General features: G+C 36.6%; 2 protein-coding genes across 3 annotated transcripts; one reads left to right on the top strand and one right to left on the bottom strand.

The window, feature by feature from the left end:
- Nucleotides 1-134: 134 nt before the first annotated feature.
- Nucleotides 135-1,344, bottom strand: LOC145106819 (uncharacterized). The gene is made up of 3 exons (XM_079043750.1): nt 1,258-1,344; nt 550-1,010; nt 135-435 (listed from the first exon to the last, which is right to left on the bottom strand). The coding sequence occupies exons 1-3, from the start codon at nt 1,342-1,344 to the stop codon at nt 135-137; spliced, it is 849 nt and encodes a 282-aa protein (XP_078899876.1).
- A 5,079-nt stretch (nt 1,345-6,423) lies between these two features.
- On the top strand, nt 6,424-10,385 carry LOC145109177 (SEC-C motif-containing protein / OTU-like cysteine protease family protein). Of its 2 annotated transcripts, none has more exons than XM_079046288.1 (11): nt 6,424-6,623; nt 7,089-7,195; nt 7,315-7,372; nt 7,644-7,793; nt 7,877-7,938; nt 8,034-8,118; nt 8,236-8,367; nt 9,227-9,347; nt 9,454-9,569; nt 9,866-9,963; nt 10,057-10,385. In XM_079046288.1, exons 1-11 carry the CDS (start codon nt 6,576-6,578, stop codon nt 10,160-10,162), a joined length of 1,083 nt encoding a protein of 360 aa, XP_078902414.1. In that variant the 5' UTR covers nt 6,424-6,575; the 3' UTR covers nt 10,163-10,385. The 2 variants fall into 2 exon arrangements, with proteins under 2 accessions (XP_078902414.1, XP_078902413.1); XM_079046287.1 differs by having other exon boundaries at nt 7,315-7,390.
- The last annotated feature ends 4,802 nt before the right edge of the window (nt 10,386-15,187 follow it).

Raw genomic sequence — 15,187 nt, 5'->3', positions numbered from 1 at the left:
AGTATTACTCAAATTCCACTTTGAGAGCATATCATAAATGGTTTCCTTTATTGTCAAAGCTGAAGTGTCACTGACATGTCTAAGGCCAACAAACCTTTCTACAACTTCCCCCTTTTTATTTACAAACCTCAAGACTAAGCCAATTGTTCTTTACAAGAAACATCACGTGACTCGTCTACTAAAATTGCAAAAAAATCTTTTCCAAGATCTTCCATAATAACATTTATAACTGCATCTGAACATGCTTTCACGATATTTTTCTGAATATCATTGCATTTCAATTGTGCATTTTTTGGAGCATTCTTTAACACAACATGATCTACCACATCACATCGATCAGCTAACCATTGTAAAAGTTCAAGGAAGTTACCTTTATTATCTGAATCATCCGTCTCGTCATGACCACGAAATGCCAATCCTTGACGCAATAAGAATCTAACACAATCAATTGAATCATTCAAACGAATACGATATTCTTTTTCTTGTAAAGTGGTTTGTTTCTCAAAAGCAGTAGTTATGGATTGCCTTTAGTTCATCAAATTTTGACACTTTTGGACAGCAATATTGTGTGGAGTTCCGACTTTATGATCATCTAGTCCTGATTTCCTATTCCAAGCTTTGAAACCAGATTTCACAAAATGATCCGATCCACCTTGGTTTGGTATCTCGGATTTAAATAGATAACAACATAAAAAAAATGCGGCATTCTCTTTTAACCAATATTTATTGTCATCAAACCAAGATATATTAAATCTTTGTTGTTTACCTCCAAAAGCACTTTGTGGAAACTTATAGTTTTGAGGTTGGAAAGGTCCTTTTTGCAAGTATGCTCTTCTAATTTCATCTCTTTGATTCACATGATAATATTCCATAGCGGGACGTTCTGTCGGGTCAACGGGTAGTGAACTTAAGTCAACTCTCATATGCTTATGTTGTTCATTATCTTCTTCTATTGCTTTTTTTATCACTCTTTCTAAAAAACTTGAATAAAGACATTCTTGATTTAATTTCTAAAACAAACAACAATTCATAAACAATAATCAAATACTCAAACAAATGAACAACAATCAAATAAGCAATCACATTGAAATTAGAAACAATAAAAAAAAGCCTATTTAAAATTATGAATAAAACAATCAAAACAATAGAAAAAAAAATTGACAGATTCGATATTAATAAAATTGTTGCCATTTGCCAACAATTAACAATCAAATACTCAAGGTTCAAAAAATTAACAAAAATTACTAATTAACATACCTGCAATGCAGCAGTGGGCAAGTGGGCAATTGGGCAATTGGTTGAACAACGAACATGCGCCGCTCTGATATTGTTCTTGATTAACATTAATTTTTTTTTGTTTTTTTAATTCAAAATCTATTGGGCTTTATATGCATATTGGATTATACCCTAAAAATATTGGGCTATTAAAATATAAAACAAGGGCTCTAAAAATTTGATATATATATTTTTGCTAAAAATATTTAGATAGTTCACACATATTTTTTGAGGTGGGTCACAAAAAAAATTATATACAACTTGTTATATGTATAAAAAAAAGGTGGGTCAAATGACCCACCCTCAATACACATAAACTCGCCACTGATTGTAATTGTATCAGAGAAGGAAAGAAGGAAATTAAGGATACATTACCGTCAAATGAAGAAGGGTGTCGGCGGCGGTGACGAGAAACGTCAAATGCAGGTCGCCGGTCGCCGGACGCTGGTAGGAGTTGGAGACTTAGAGAAGTCGCAGTCGGAGTACAGGTCCTACGGGACGGAAGCTGAAGTCGGAAGTCCAGTCAAAGATCTCGAAGGTCGAAGCTAGAAAGTCGTCATTCGTTTTGTGAAGACTAAAGACGGATTGAGAAGTGACGGATGAAAGCTAAAGCCCTAATTTCCCATTTGTATTTTACATTAAATATATATATTTTTTATATAAATATAAACAGGGACCCCGCGGGAGCACGGGACGGAAATACTTAATCCCACCCCCGTCCCGAAAATAAACGGGAGTTAATCTCTTCCCTGCCCCCGCTCCCGCTCCCGAATTTTTTTAAAAATTAGTCCCGTACGGTATCGGGGTCCTACGGGAACGGGGTCCCGCGGGGGTTTTTGACATCCCTACATGATTGTTCATTTCTTCTGATTGTGGTACTTTCAGTGTTGACGTGCTAATGTGAGTCGGGCGAGTCGCAAATATGTTGGTTTGGATAAAGGAAGCAGCAAGGGTTGCTAGGGTTTTGACCTTCAAGTTGGGAATTGGTTATGAAGTTGCAGGTAATGAAGTTCTTTATGAATGTCTCGAGTGGATGCCCAGGTGGGGGTGCACTTGAGCCGATGAGGGGTTGGATGTAACATGGAAATTTTTTGGTTTGATCATCTTTGCTCAGCGAGCAGTGATTGGTAATGACATAGCAAAGTCAAGGATTGTTAAGGTTTTGGTACCTCATAAGGTTTGGTTTTGGGTGAATTTCGCAGTCAGTATATTTTGAGGATATTTTTTGCATGGTTATGGTAGTATCCCCAGTCAGGGACTGGGGGGTAGATTCAAATGGATGCTTATCAGTTTTAGGGAAGGATCTACGAGAAGATATTATGAGTGGCCGTTTCGAGTGGGCTTTTGGTGGAAATTCGCGTGGGGAATCACGAGTGGATCCATGCAAGGTCTGTATCCAAAGAGATATGGGTTAAGAAATTTGTGTGTCAAGGCATCAGCTAGAGGCTTCAAGATTTAGCTTATGTGTTTGTACCCTGGGATGGTTCAGGATTTAGCTTATGTGTTTGTACCCTAGGATGGTTCTATATTTTTGAAGTCCGGGCTAGTGATGAGGTTTCAGCATCTTAGCAGCAGCATGTCGGTCCGACATTTAAGGAAGTCAGTATTTTGTATCTCATTATGTTCCTAGAATTGTTATCATTAACAGTTGAGTGGATAGTTGATGGAAGTTTCATGGGTTTAGCATTGGTTCAGTCTGGGCGGTCTGTTAGGGAGTCAGACCAGTTCGAGACTTCAGGTTTCAGATAGAGTAGGTTGGGTCTCTGCATAGGATTGTGGATTCGTCCTCTTCAAGTGGGAAATTCTATTGGATTCAGTTGCCTTGGGAAGACAATTGTTTGTTCAAGGTTGTGGTCATGTCCATCAGGCCGTCGAGCATGTCGAGGATGATAAGGAATGATTTAGAGGACGAAATCGAATTTAAGTGGGGGATAGTTGTAACACCCAGTTTTGAATCGCTTCTTTATTCGGGGGTGCGACCCGATCATCAGTTATCATAAGGCTTGGGAGCTTGGGAAGAAAGGATTTGGCCCTTTCTGGATGAGGGTGTTAAAGTCTAAGTGATCTGAGTATTCGAGGGTGTTTCGGAGCCCAAGGGCATAATCGTAATTTGTTATCTCAGTCCTTTATGAATTTTGGGTTTGGTTCGGGGAATTTCAAGTCAATGATGGGTTGCTAGAAGTGTAGGGCTTCTCATCACCTTTCTGTGGATATAAAGTTCGTCGAAAACGGACTTAGATCGAGGAAGTTATGGCCTTCGGAGTATTTAGGGTTTTAAAGGGAACCCTAGTACGCGGGGTGTACCAAGGGAGTACGCGGGGTGTACTGCTGCGGAGGTCAGTACACTTGGTGTAAGGTGGTGTACGATGGGCATAGTGCGAAGGGTGGTGCGGGGGTGTGAAGCCTCATACGCTAGGCGTACGAGGAGTACGCTGAGCGTACGAGGGTAAGTTGGAAAAACCCTAATTTTTGTGTTGTGTCATATATAAGCTTTATGATAGCCCTTTTTGATCATTTCTAAGACAGTCTCCATGCTCTAAAAACCCTAATTCGACCCCTAGCCCATGTTTGGTGATCTTGAAGCTCTTGTGAGATTTGTGGAGGACTTTATGGATCTAGAAGAAGAAGGAGGAACTTGAAGACTTGTTCTTTGAAGGAAAGCTTTGAGATCCAATATTTTCATCTCTTTTTGGTAGCTTGGGAGGTATAAAGTTCAAACCTTGCCTTTTCATTTCATGGATCTCCTTCTTGTTGCATTTTGGTCATTTTGACCCTTTTTGGTTGATGATTGGGAGTTAAAGTCGTTTTTGAGGCTTGAAATTGTAGAACTGGATGTATCATGGGTTCTTTGGGCATAAAGGTGCAAACTTTATGGTGGTTTTGGTTCCATGCATGTATTAAGTCATGTATTAAGCACTTTCGAGCTCTAGAGTCCCATTTAGCCATGCATGCACATAAAGTTGGCAACTTTATGTGAAAAACCACATTAGGGAAGTCAGATCTGAGTTTGGATCCAATTTTTAATTGATTAAGTGCTTAATTGGAAAGTTGGCTTTGGGTTGGTGAGTACGTTAGGCGTACAAGTATGTACGTTGCGCGTACAAGCCTCCCATGTTGTACGCTGAGCTTACAGGCTGAGTACGCCTCGCGTACTCAGCTGACTTGGGCCTCTTTGCATTTTGGGCTTCGGTTTGGGCTTAGCTGTGTTGGGCCATGTTGGGCCATTTGGATTTTTATTGTTGTGTTGTTATGATTTGTTGGGCCTTCTTGGGCAAATGCCCATGAAAGGAATTAGATTGGGTAATATTTGGGCCATAGATGTTTATTTTGGATTTTGGGCCTTTGGTCATCTAGTTTGGGCCAAACTTGAGGAAGGGTAAAAAGGTCTTTTACCCTAATTTGGACTCATAGTGTGAGTCAGGGGCTAGATGTTGATGGGTTGTCATTTTGGTAATTGATAGCACGTGGATCTTAGCGAATATGCAGTCAGAGATTATTCGGGGGATCAGCCGCGATAGGGTGTTATCTTGATATTGGCGGTTCGAAGATCTATCAGCCAGCAGCCAGGGATCGGCTATATGATTTGGCAGTGCGAGGTGAGTTTTCTTCACTGTATTTTTGGGTCGAAGGCACCAAGGCCGGCCCATTGGTTGGATAACCTGATATTGTTGATATGTTGAGTAAGGAGTAGATATGCATGCTAGTATTGATATGCTAGTATGGTAGATCAGTAGGACTACATGTGATCCTGTTTGAATGATTACATGTATATGGCTGTTAGCTGTCGACATATTGTGTTGGGTTGAGGTTGTACTGCTTCGTGCTGTAGCCAACAAACCCTGGAGCATTCCAGATATGAGCTGAGGACCGGGTAGGGTATTCCAGACTCATACTGAAGGCTCAGGTGTATTCCAGATACGAGTTGAGGACCTGGATGATATGCCAGACTCTTACTGAGGGCTTGAAGGTATTGGAGCAACCCATATATGAGCTGAGGGCCGGGTAGGGCATGCCAGACTCATACTGAGGGCTCATTAGCATTCCAGATAGGAGCTGAGGACCTGGTTGGTATACCAGACTCATACTGAGGGCTGGACATTGGTATTCCAGTCCGATGACTGATTAGGTTGGCAGCAAGCCAGACATAAGCTGTGGGCCCCCAGGGCAAGCCATACTTATGTTGTGGGCTCAAGAGCAAGCCAAACATGAGCTGTGGGCCCGTTAGGCAAGCCAGAATCATACTGTGGGCTCAGGGGTAATCCAGTTTTTTAGCTGTGGACCCAGTACATGTTGTTATTGTTTATGTGCTATTTGTTTGGGTGTTGGTACTTTGTGGGGAACTCACTAAGCTTTGTACTTACAATTTTGTTTATGGTTTCAAGTTGTTCAGATGATTTGTGGCAAGGCGAAGGCATAACCGCACACACTATTGGTTTTACAGCGGTTTGGATCCTGGGAGACTCTGATTTTAAATCATGTTTTGTAAACACTTTTGTTAATAATTGGGTTGTTTTAAAAAGTTTAAAATTTGTTGAAAATTTGGGATATTACAACGGGTTGGCGGGTTTGGAACATAAACTCATATATGACCCGCCAACCCATTTATTTATACGGGTTCACACGTTGGTGGGTTCGTGGGTCATATTTGGGTTCGTGGGTTCGATTCCATACATAAAATTGATAATTAAACATAAATAAATTATTGATGCAAACATATCCAAATTTTAGACACTTAAGTCTTAAACATCCAAATGAAAATTAAAAACATTCACAGAGACATGTTCAGGTCAAATAAGATTATTTAGGTCAAACACTAAACGACAAACGTGTTGCATATGTCAAGTGGAGGATGACATCCTATCCTAGACGGGATGGAGAATGGAAAACGTATAAACTGTATAATACTTAAGTCTTAATACATTTAAAAAATATATAATTTTTTTTAATTAAAATTCTAAACGGGTTGGCGGGTCAATCCGTATATTTTTTGAGAAACCCGTATATGACCTGTTCAATAAATGGGTTGGCGGGTTGAAAAACTCAACCCAAACCCGTTTATTTCAATTGGGCCGGGTGAAATATTTCGATGGAGACGGGAGCAGTTATGGGCTACTTGAACTGTGTTATGGCCCAAAAGTCGCACCGATCTCTGAACTCTGATCACGAGAGCAGCCCTGAGACGAGAGTGGGAGCACAAACACCGTCTTCCTCCCCAGCAGCCTCATCGATTCTTCAATCGGAAACGTTCTAATTCACTAACTCGGAAACATTTGCATCAGGAGGAACAACCTCGTGAAATAATGGTCAAAACAAAGATAAAGAAATCTAAACCAAATAAGCACCCCAATGTAAGTTTCTCAGTTGCCTATGCTTATACTTGGATAAAGTTTCCGTGAAATTCTCTGCTTTTGCACGATCTGATTTACTCTAGGGCTTTTGATTTTGTTCAAATACTACTTTGTTTGGTACGATTGCAGCAATTTTGTTTGACAATTTGTATTATCTGAAGTTCCAAATTGAATTTTGACTTTTGTACTCGAAATCAACCGTTATACCTTCTGTTTTGTTGTTAAATCCACTTGCTAACCTCTTCGTGGACTTGATAAGCATCTAGATGAGTAATAACTGGTAACATAGTGATAGTTTTCGATTGTCAGGTGTTTGATAACTTTCATGTAGGATCAAAACATAAATGTAGTTTAGGAACTGATGTGTACAACTGATAACATTGGATGCTCTTGTTCTTAGTGAAACTTTTTCTTATGAACCACTGATTAAATCATCTTTTGCACTGTTGGATTGACACTTGACAGACTAAAAAGAACAGCAAGCAATCTGACATTTCAGAATTCCGAGCTCAGCTTGATGCATTAGGTTTAAAAACTATAGAAGTAACTGCAGATGGGAATTGCTTCTTCAGGTTTGTGCTCAAGTACAAAAAACTCATTCAATCAATACAGATGATTTGCTGATTAGAAACATATATATTCAACTTCTATCAATTGAAACATCATAATTCTCATTAAGTTCTTATCACAGAGCTTTGGCAGATCAGTTGGAGGGAGATGAAGGCAAGCATGAGAACTATCGGAAAATGGTTGTTCACTATATCATGGTATCATTAAAATATTATTTCTATGTCTTCAACTTTAGGCAAAAATACATAAAAGCCACTATTTTAGCCATATTTGTGGTTTTAACCAGTATATGTCAGTTTCATCAATGAAAGCCACCCAAGTCTGACAAATTTAGGCAAAAATACATAATGTGCCCTAAAATTTATCATTTTGATATGTCCATTTTCTAAATGTTCTTGATAAATACATTAAATATTCAAGAAAACCAACTATTGAGCAATTTTTTTACAGAAAAACCGTGAAAACTTTGAGCCTTTTATTGAAGATGAAGTGCCATTTGATGAATACTGTCAATCCATGGAAAAAGATGGCACATGGGCTGGAAATATGGAGTTACAAGCTGCTTCTCTTGTTACTCACAGTAATATATGCATACACAGAGTATGTCCTTTTATAGCAACCTACATATTCTCAAAATTAATAATGTTTTATAGATATTTACCTCTCATGATCTTATTTAACAGATATCTTCACCTCGTTGGTATATAAAGAATTTTGATGACCATAATGCCCAAATGATCCATTTGTAAGTTCCAATTTAGTATTTCTAGATAATTTAGTGTATCTAATTTTCTTGAAGCATTATCTTAAGATGTTTTACATTGATTTTTCATTTTTCAGGTCTTATCATGATTTGGAGCATTACAATAGTGTGAGATTAAAAGAAGACACATGCAATGGGCCAACAAGGCCAATCATAATTAAGGTTTTTTTTTTTTTTTTTTTTTTTTTTTTTTTTTTGTTGTTGTTGTTTTCATAATAACTATTTACAATTATATTGATTTTTATATAAAAAAGTAATAACTTTTACTTATTTTAAAAGGCCGATGCTGATCTTTCAGTGAAGTCTCACTCCCATCAACCCAATGCTGCTCCTAAAACTATCATCCAGGCTGAGTCCATTAAAACTGTCAAAGTTGGAAGTGGATGTGATAATGAGGACAAAATTCAACAGGTATAAATTATAAATTAGTTCTAACTAGGGTGATACTAACCCCTGCTTTGTGGAGGACCAAACTTGCATAAAAACAAAAGTCTAGGGACCAAACCTGCCAATATACAAAAGTCTTGTGGCCAAAGTCTGAAACCCAAAAAGTCTAGGGATCAAACCTGCCAATATACAAAAATGTAGGGACCAAACTTGCCAATATACAGAAGTCTTGTGGCCAAAGTCTGAAACCCAAAAAGTCTAGGGATCAAACCTGCCAATATACGAAAATGTAGGGACCAAACTTGCCAATATACGGAAGTCTTGTGGCCAAAGTCTGAAACCCAAAAAGTCTAAGGACCAAACCTGCCAATATAGAAAAGTGTTGTGGCCACAATATGAAATACAAAACTTATTGTGGCCAAAGTATGAAGCTTGAAAGTATCTATTCATGTCTAGTTTGTAATTAGATATAGTAAATAATTTTATCTTAAGATGTTTTTGAGTAAACTACAAATTTAGTCCTTGTTCTTTACTCAAAATTGCAAGTTTAGCCCAATTTTTGAATTTCATTACGGATTTAGTCCCTCCAACATTGAAATGGAAGTCTTAAAGTGAAGCAAACTTGTGATTTATTGAAATGGAAGTCTTAAAGTGAAGCAAACTTGTGATTTATTGAAATGGAAGTCTTAAAGTGAAGCAAACTTGTGATTTTGAGTTAGCTCATTGACTAAACCCCCCATAAAATGCAAACTTAAGGAGAACATGGGGTAAATTTTGAAAATTGGAGCAAACATGTGATTTTGAGTAAAGCACAAATTTTGAAAATTTGTAATTTAGGCTACAGTTTTACTTTGGAAAATTATTATTTAATTCTATCATTTAGGTATTGCTACAAGTAAATGGAGATGTGGATGCTGCAATAGAGATTATGATAGCAGATGAAGAGACTGAAGAAAACATGGTTGAAAATGATAGAGTTGACTTTTCAATGGACACTTCTCATGGTAATGACTGGTTAGTACATTTGTCAGAGAAACCATTTTGTTAAATTGTTTATTGTATTATTTATATATCTTACACTAACTTTTTTTTTTTTTTTTTTTTTTCTAGAATGTTCTAGTAGCAACCACCTTGAAAAGATTGAAGACAAAAATATGAAGGAGAAAGAGACTTGGAGCAATTTAGAAAGTGAAAACAATAAGACCAACTCCTTGCATGATGAAAAGGTTTTTTTTTTTTTTTTTTTTTTTTTTTTCACTTTTGCTTCCAAAAAGTTTTCTCTTGCAGTTTTGGTACTTATTTCTGTCTTTTGTAACTTTTTTGGTCCCTGTTCCAAGTAAAATACTATACTTTTAGGACCAAATTTGCAAAAATCCGATATACTCAGTGACCAAAAAGTCATTTAACTTGGAATAGGGAACAAAAATGTTATAAGAACCTCCAACAAGGACCATAATTGCAAAGAATGAGCTATACATAGGGACCAAAAATGTAATTTACTCTATTTATTAATTCACTGCAGAAAATACCTAGAAACAAGGCGTGCCCTTGTGGATCAAAAAAGAAATACAAGTCTTGTTGTGGTACAATGGCTGCAAGAAAATTGTCTACTGTTGCAGTGTACGTATTTTGATAATTTTGTTTATTCAGAAGGTTAAAATGGGAATTTTGTTCACTTAATGAATTAAGTTTTTGATGTATATCATGATTCAGAAACAATACAATTGAGAGAAAAGATAAGAAGCAGGGGAAGAAAGGTAGATCAGTTTCACATGGTTCTGATGGAGCTTCTCATGACATGGGTGCACTTTGTATATGACCAATTTCCTTGAGGGTATAATCGTCATTTTAGCGTATGGGATTGTTTGGATTTTTGTTTTGTACATATAGGCTCCCCGATAATGGGATAATCAGTACAATGAAAAGACCTTAGATGGATCAAATTCTATATCATCCAAATATTAAGACAATTGGTTATTAATAGTATATAACTAGAGAATGCACCTTGGAAACGATTATGGCAACATACTTTTGTTAATGTGTTTACTATAACATCATACTTTTTTTTTTCTTGTTACCTATAATAATTTGTTTAATGTTCATTTAAGGTGTTTGTGTATTATAGCATCACATGCATATAAATTAATATGTAAAAGAGATAGCATATCAAAAAACAATGTAGATGTTAAAAAAATCTGTAAAAACTAATTTTGTAAAAATGACTCAAAAAAAAGTTGTAAATTAGATATAAAATAGACAAACCTGTAAAAATGTTCATGTGGTATATTGAAAATTACCACTTTGATACAAAAAGGTTTAAACATGCCAGTTTTAACAAAGCATAGGGACCATTCTTACAATTTTGTCTTTAAAAATAATCAAAATAAATTGGACTAAATTCGCAACAAAACCAAAATATTGGACCGGTGGTGCTAGTCCAAACTTTTTTGGACCAAAGTGACAATTTTCAACACACCATAGGGACATTTTTTACAGTTTTGTCTATAAAATAACTAGTAAAACCATTTTTTTTAAAAATAACTAACCGTAAAACTTAGCTCAATAAAATATATTTTGGGCCAAATTAGAAAAAATATATAAAAATTGGTAAAAGTTATAAAATATTAAGTGGGTTTTTGACAAAACAGGTTATTAGCTTATTAACAGTCACACCGCTATAGCTAAAAAAATATTTCGATAAACCCAGTTTATTAGTAGTGATAAAGCGCTAATAAATCGTTTTTTCATAAGTTAACTTCCTCTAACTTATTAACTTATAAGCCAATAAACTAATAAGCAATAAGTTTTTTTTTGCCAAACACTCCTAAACCTTTGGGCCAAAAATGTAAAAGGGGAGAAAATTGGAGCAAATATCAATGTAACTACTTTAACTTACTATCATTAAGTCAAAATGGTTGGCATCAAAAAAAGTTAACAACCTTACCCTTCATCCATGTTGACATGTGTGTCCTTATCAAATAAGTTCGCAGGGATATATGGAGTTCGAACCTCCTCCATATTGGACTCGGTATGCAAAACCCCAGATGGTATGGCCATGGTCTTCTTAGGGATGGATGTTGGTTGATGATCACTTGAATTGATGTTTGTATCCGTATTAGAAACATTTACATTGACATCAGAATTTCCTATCGCCTCGAAATTCGACTTGAGAGGAGAATCCCTTCGAGGTAAACCAATAACAGAATATTCTACGCGAATATCGTACCTTTCACTATCACTATCGTGAGCAGTTTCGACCGTCATATTGTCAAGTGAAAGTGGATTCTTTCGTTTCTTCTTTTGTAACTTCTGAGCCATATCAAGAGCTTGATGCTTCTTTGAAGCAGGTGAAACAGGAACATATAGTTCACGAAACAAAACACCCTTCCTATGAAATTGGGGCTTTCGAATCTTATTTATACCCTTCTGAGAGGAAATAGGATTTGAAGAATCGACATTTTGTGGCTCATAACTTTCGAATACAAGATCTTGAATATGTTGTTGGATTGGTGAATCAGTAGGCTTCTTGTTTGGTTTCTTCGTTCTCTTGAGAACTCCTGATTTTGATGGGATATTTTCTTTCGTAACTTCCTCCTCCACAGTTGGTTTTTCGACCTGCTTCTTATTCTCTAGAGCTTTGGAAGCTTTAAAAGGTCCTTCTGCCCCTTTTGTGGAAGAACCCCAGTTGGAGTAGAAGAGTCAATCGAAGCCAAGTATTGCACAAGAAGCTGATTTTTGGGATCCGCAAGCTTGAGCCTCAGATCTGGAATACAAGCGACAGTAGGAAAATAGCTGGATCATCAACCAAAATCCTTGGTGCATCCATAACCGAAAATTCAGTAGTTTCAACATCAGAGGGAACCAAAATATCCTCTTGACGACAAACATCCTGTAAAATCAAGCTCTAAAATCGAGCACTGGAAACACCATTAGCAAGATTTGTGTGTGAGAAGAAGTGCCGAATTCCTCCCAAAGATGAGTAGCATAATCCACATTCAAACCGTAATACAGTCTTGCTATGATTGAATATACCTCAAGCTTGGCTTTGTCGAGCCCAAAGTTTCATCCTTCCAAACAACGTAACAGATCCCATATAGAAAACTCCACATACACGGAAGACCAAACTTCTTAAAGTGACTTATTCCAGTAAGAGTTGGATGATGCCCCATTTCATTAAACATATGAAGCACCTGATCAGTCGAAACTTCATAGAATGTACCTAACACTAGCAACTTCAGAATTTGTGCAAATTGCTTCCGAGCAAACTTCTTAGTCTTTGAATTCAACAACTGAAATGTGACCACCTTAGTAGTTTTGTTGAAGATTGCAGTTGAACCAGCAAGAGAAATCCATTCCATTGGAACTGCAAACGAAGATGAAAGTGCAGTTGATAACACAAAATTGTGTAGGGTTTGAACAAGCATATGTATTGTCTCCGGATATTGATCAATCGATGGAACCAGACACAGATTAGTAGTTTGGATCTTCATCATCGATTGCGAAACTTCCTCTTCATTTGTTATTGTTGGATCAGCAGTGGGATGAGGAGCAACCATTGCAGAGAATGCAGAAGAATTTGCAAACGATGAACAATTATGGTTTTTGGAATTTTGATCTGAGGGCATAAAGTTTGAGAATAGAATCATCAACTCCTTTTATAGTAGAAGGTATTTTTGAATTTGAACCGGTATCTAACAATACATTGCCACGTATTGTGTTGGTTACTTAACCGACACTGTAAAAAGCTCCACGTCATACAAATGATCATCACGTTTTCCTTGATTCCCGTGAAAATCCTGAACCATCATGTCCACCGGATCTTTCGCTGTTCCCAAAAGGATAAGAACAGTCACAATTTTCAAACCGCAACCAAGTACACCATGTAATTTCGACAATAAGATACGATCATTCCTTCGACATGGAAGCTAGCCTCATTCGCTTTTGGGATTTGGAAGCGAAATCATATGCTAGTCTTTGCGAAATCTAAGTTTCGAGTTGGTAAGACCCAAAACCTCAAGGATTTCAGTGCATTTGTGTGCCAAAGAATGAGATAGAAGCAAGTAAAACAATATATGGATATTGTGATATCAAATTTGTATTTGATACAAACGCAGATTGATCACATGTAAAGATCTCTTCATTCGACATCAAGAGAGATGAAGAATTGCTTGTGTGGTTTCTTGTGAATGACAATCTAATACTCGATGATGAGCATCGAAGGGCTTTTTTTTCATTGGTTTCGAAGGCGGCTGTAATTTTGCACAACATCACAACTTAACATAAGTGTGATCCAATTGAGCAAAATTACTTGGATGACCAGTGTAGTTAAGAGCAAGTATGGTTGGATATGATTTTAAGTGACAAAAGTTCAAAAAGATATTCAGACAGAAATCTCATTCCAAAAAAAATAAAAAAAATAAAGTACTGGATCTATTTGGGCAAAAAGGTTTCGGCGTTAGAACATTTTATCAAGATCACGCAAGGCGAAAGGAATGAAATTTTAAAAATCGAAAAGGTACAGAAACAAGTGTTTCGTTAAAATCTTGAACAAAAGTGTTCACCGTCAATTCATTTATGGTTAAGTTCGTTGGGTTTCACCTTCATCATGGAAGAATGATTCAGGATCATAAACATATAGTTTTGTCATATCTACATTCTGGTTGGTTTCGACCAGAGATGTCGAGGATATGCAGTGTAGTGTGTGATCATGAAAGAAATTTTTTGGTGAAAAAGATTAGTTATAAGAACTCATTGTACCTCTGCGAAAAATATGGACCATGTAGAAATCTCTTTACTCAATATTGAGAAGAGAAAGGTAGCTCTTCGAGCAATGTGAATACATCCTGATTGGGAAGAAACTTTTGTAGTGAATGTTTCATTAAGGCTTCGAACACATAGAGTATGTGAGGCTTGAGAACAAGATGCAATAGCATGCTTCTAGGGATACTTAACTAGTACATAAGTTCAAATGAATACCTGCTCCCTTGATGAATATGTTCATTTGGCATGCAACAAAACATCATGTTGTTACAATGAGACTTGACACGTTACCCAATAATATCAAAGAAAAACAAAAACAAGGTTAAGAAAATCTTTTTGTATTTTTGTTTTTAGAAATCAAGTACAAAAAAATCTTTTTGTATTTTTGATTTTTGAAAAATAACAAACAAAAATAAATGAACTATAAAATGCTATTGAGATACGTTCGACCCATAGTCTAGCAATCATCAATCATGGGTTGCACATCGAACGACTTCCATCAAAAGAAAATTGTGTTCAAAATGGTTCAAAGAGAAATCGAATGCGAACACAGTCGAACGCTGAACGTGAATAGTAACCTATGAATAGAACACCAACAGTCGAAATTGAGTTAAAACGCACAAAGAAAATACCTACAAATCGAAAGCAATAAAAACAATTGAAAGTAAGGTAAAAACAAGAATTTATGTCAAATTCACGAAGAACATGGAACAGAGCTTGCTTCCATTATTCCCAGTCCACTCAAAATCCTTAAGAATATTTTTTCATCTAAAGGTTTTGTGAAAATATTTGCAAGTTGATCCGTTGTTTTGACAAAGTGGACTTCAATGTTTCCATCTTCAATGTGGTATTTTATGAAATGACATTGAAGAGCAATATGTTCGGTTTTCGAGTGTTGGACCGGATTGTGACAGATGCGAATGACACTTTGTGAATCACAATACAAAGGTATTTTCTTCATATTTATAGCATAGTCTCAAAATTGGCTTTGAATCCAAATCACTTGTGATCTGCACACAACAACATCCACATCCTCTACTTCAGCAATCGAAATTGAAACACAAGTTTGCTTTTTCGATTGCCA

The sequence above is a fragment of the Lactuca virosa genome, chromosome 4 (assembly GCF_052849685.1).
Source record: "Lactuca virosa cultivar CGN04683 chromosome 4, Lactuca_virosa_CGN04683_v6, whole genome shotgun sequence".
In the NCBI taxonomy this organism is placed as follows: domain Eukaryota; kingdom Viridiplantae; phylum Streptophyta; class Magnoliopsida; order Asterales; family Asteraceae; genus Lactuca; species Lactuca virosa.
This window is presented reverse-complemented; position numbering and strand designations above follow the sequence as displayed.

Excerpts from the sequence above, each read along its gene's own strand:
- LOC145106819 (XM_079043750.1), bottom strand. The coding sequence starts at position 1,344 with ATGTTAATCAAGAACAATATCAGAGCGGCGCATGTTCGTTGTTCAACC. Across the intron at positions 1,011-1,257 it reads TGCCCACTGCTGCATTGCAG|AAATTAAATCAAGAATGTCT; the intron begins GTATGTTAATTA and ends TGTTTGTTTTAG. Across the intron at positions 436-549 it reads CACAATATTGCTGTCCAAAA|ATTCTTATTGCGTCAAGGAT; the intron begins GTGTCAAAATTT and ends TGATTGTGTTAG.
- LOC145109177 (XM_079046287.1), top strand. The coding sequence starts at position 6,576 with ATGGTCAAAACAAAGATAAAGAAATCTAAACCAAATAAGCACCCCAAT. Across the intron at positions 8,119-8,235 it reads CAAGGCCAATCATAATTAAG|GCCGATGCTGATCTTTCAGT; the intron begins GTTTTTTTTTTT and ends TTATTTTAAAAG. Across the intron at positions 9,570-9,865 it reads ACTCCTTGCATGATGAAAAG|AAAATACCTAGAAACAAGGC; the intron begins GTTTTTTTTTTT and ends AATTCACTGCAG.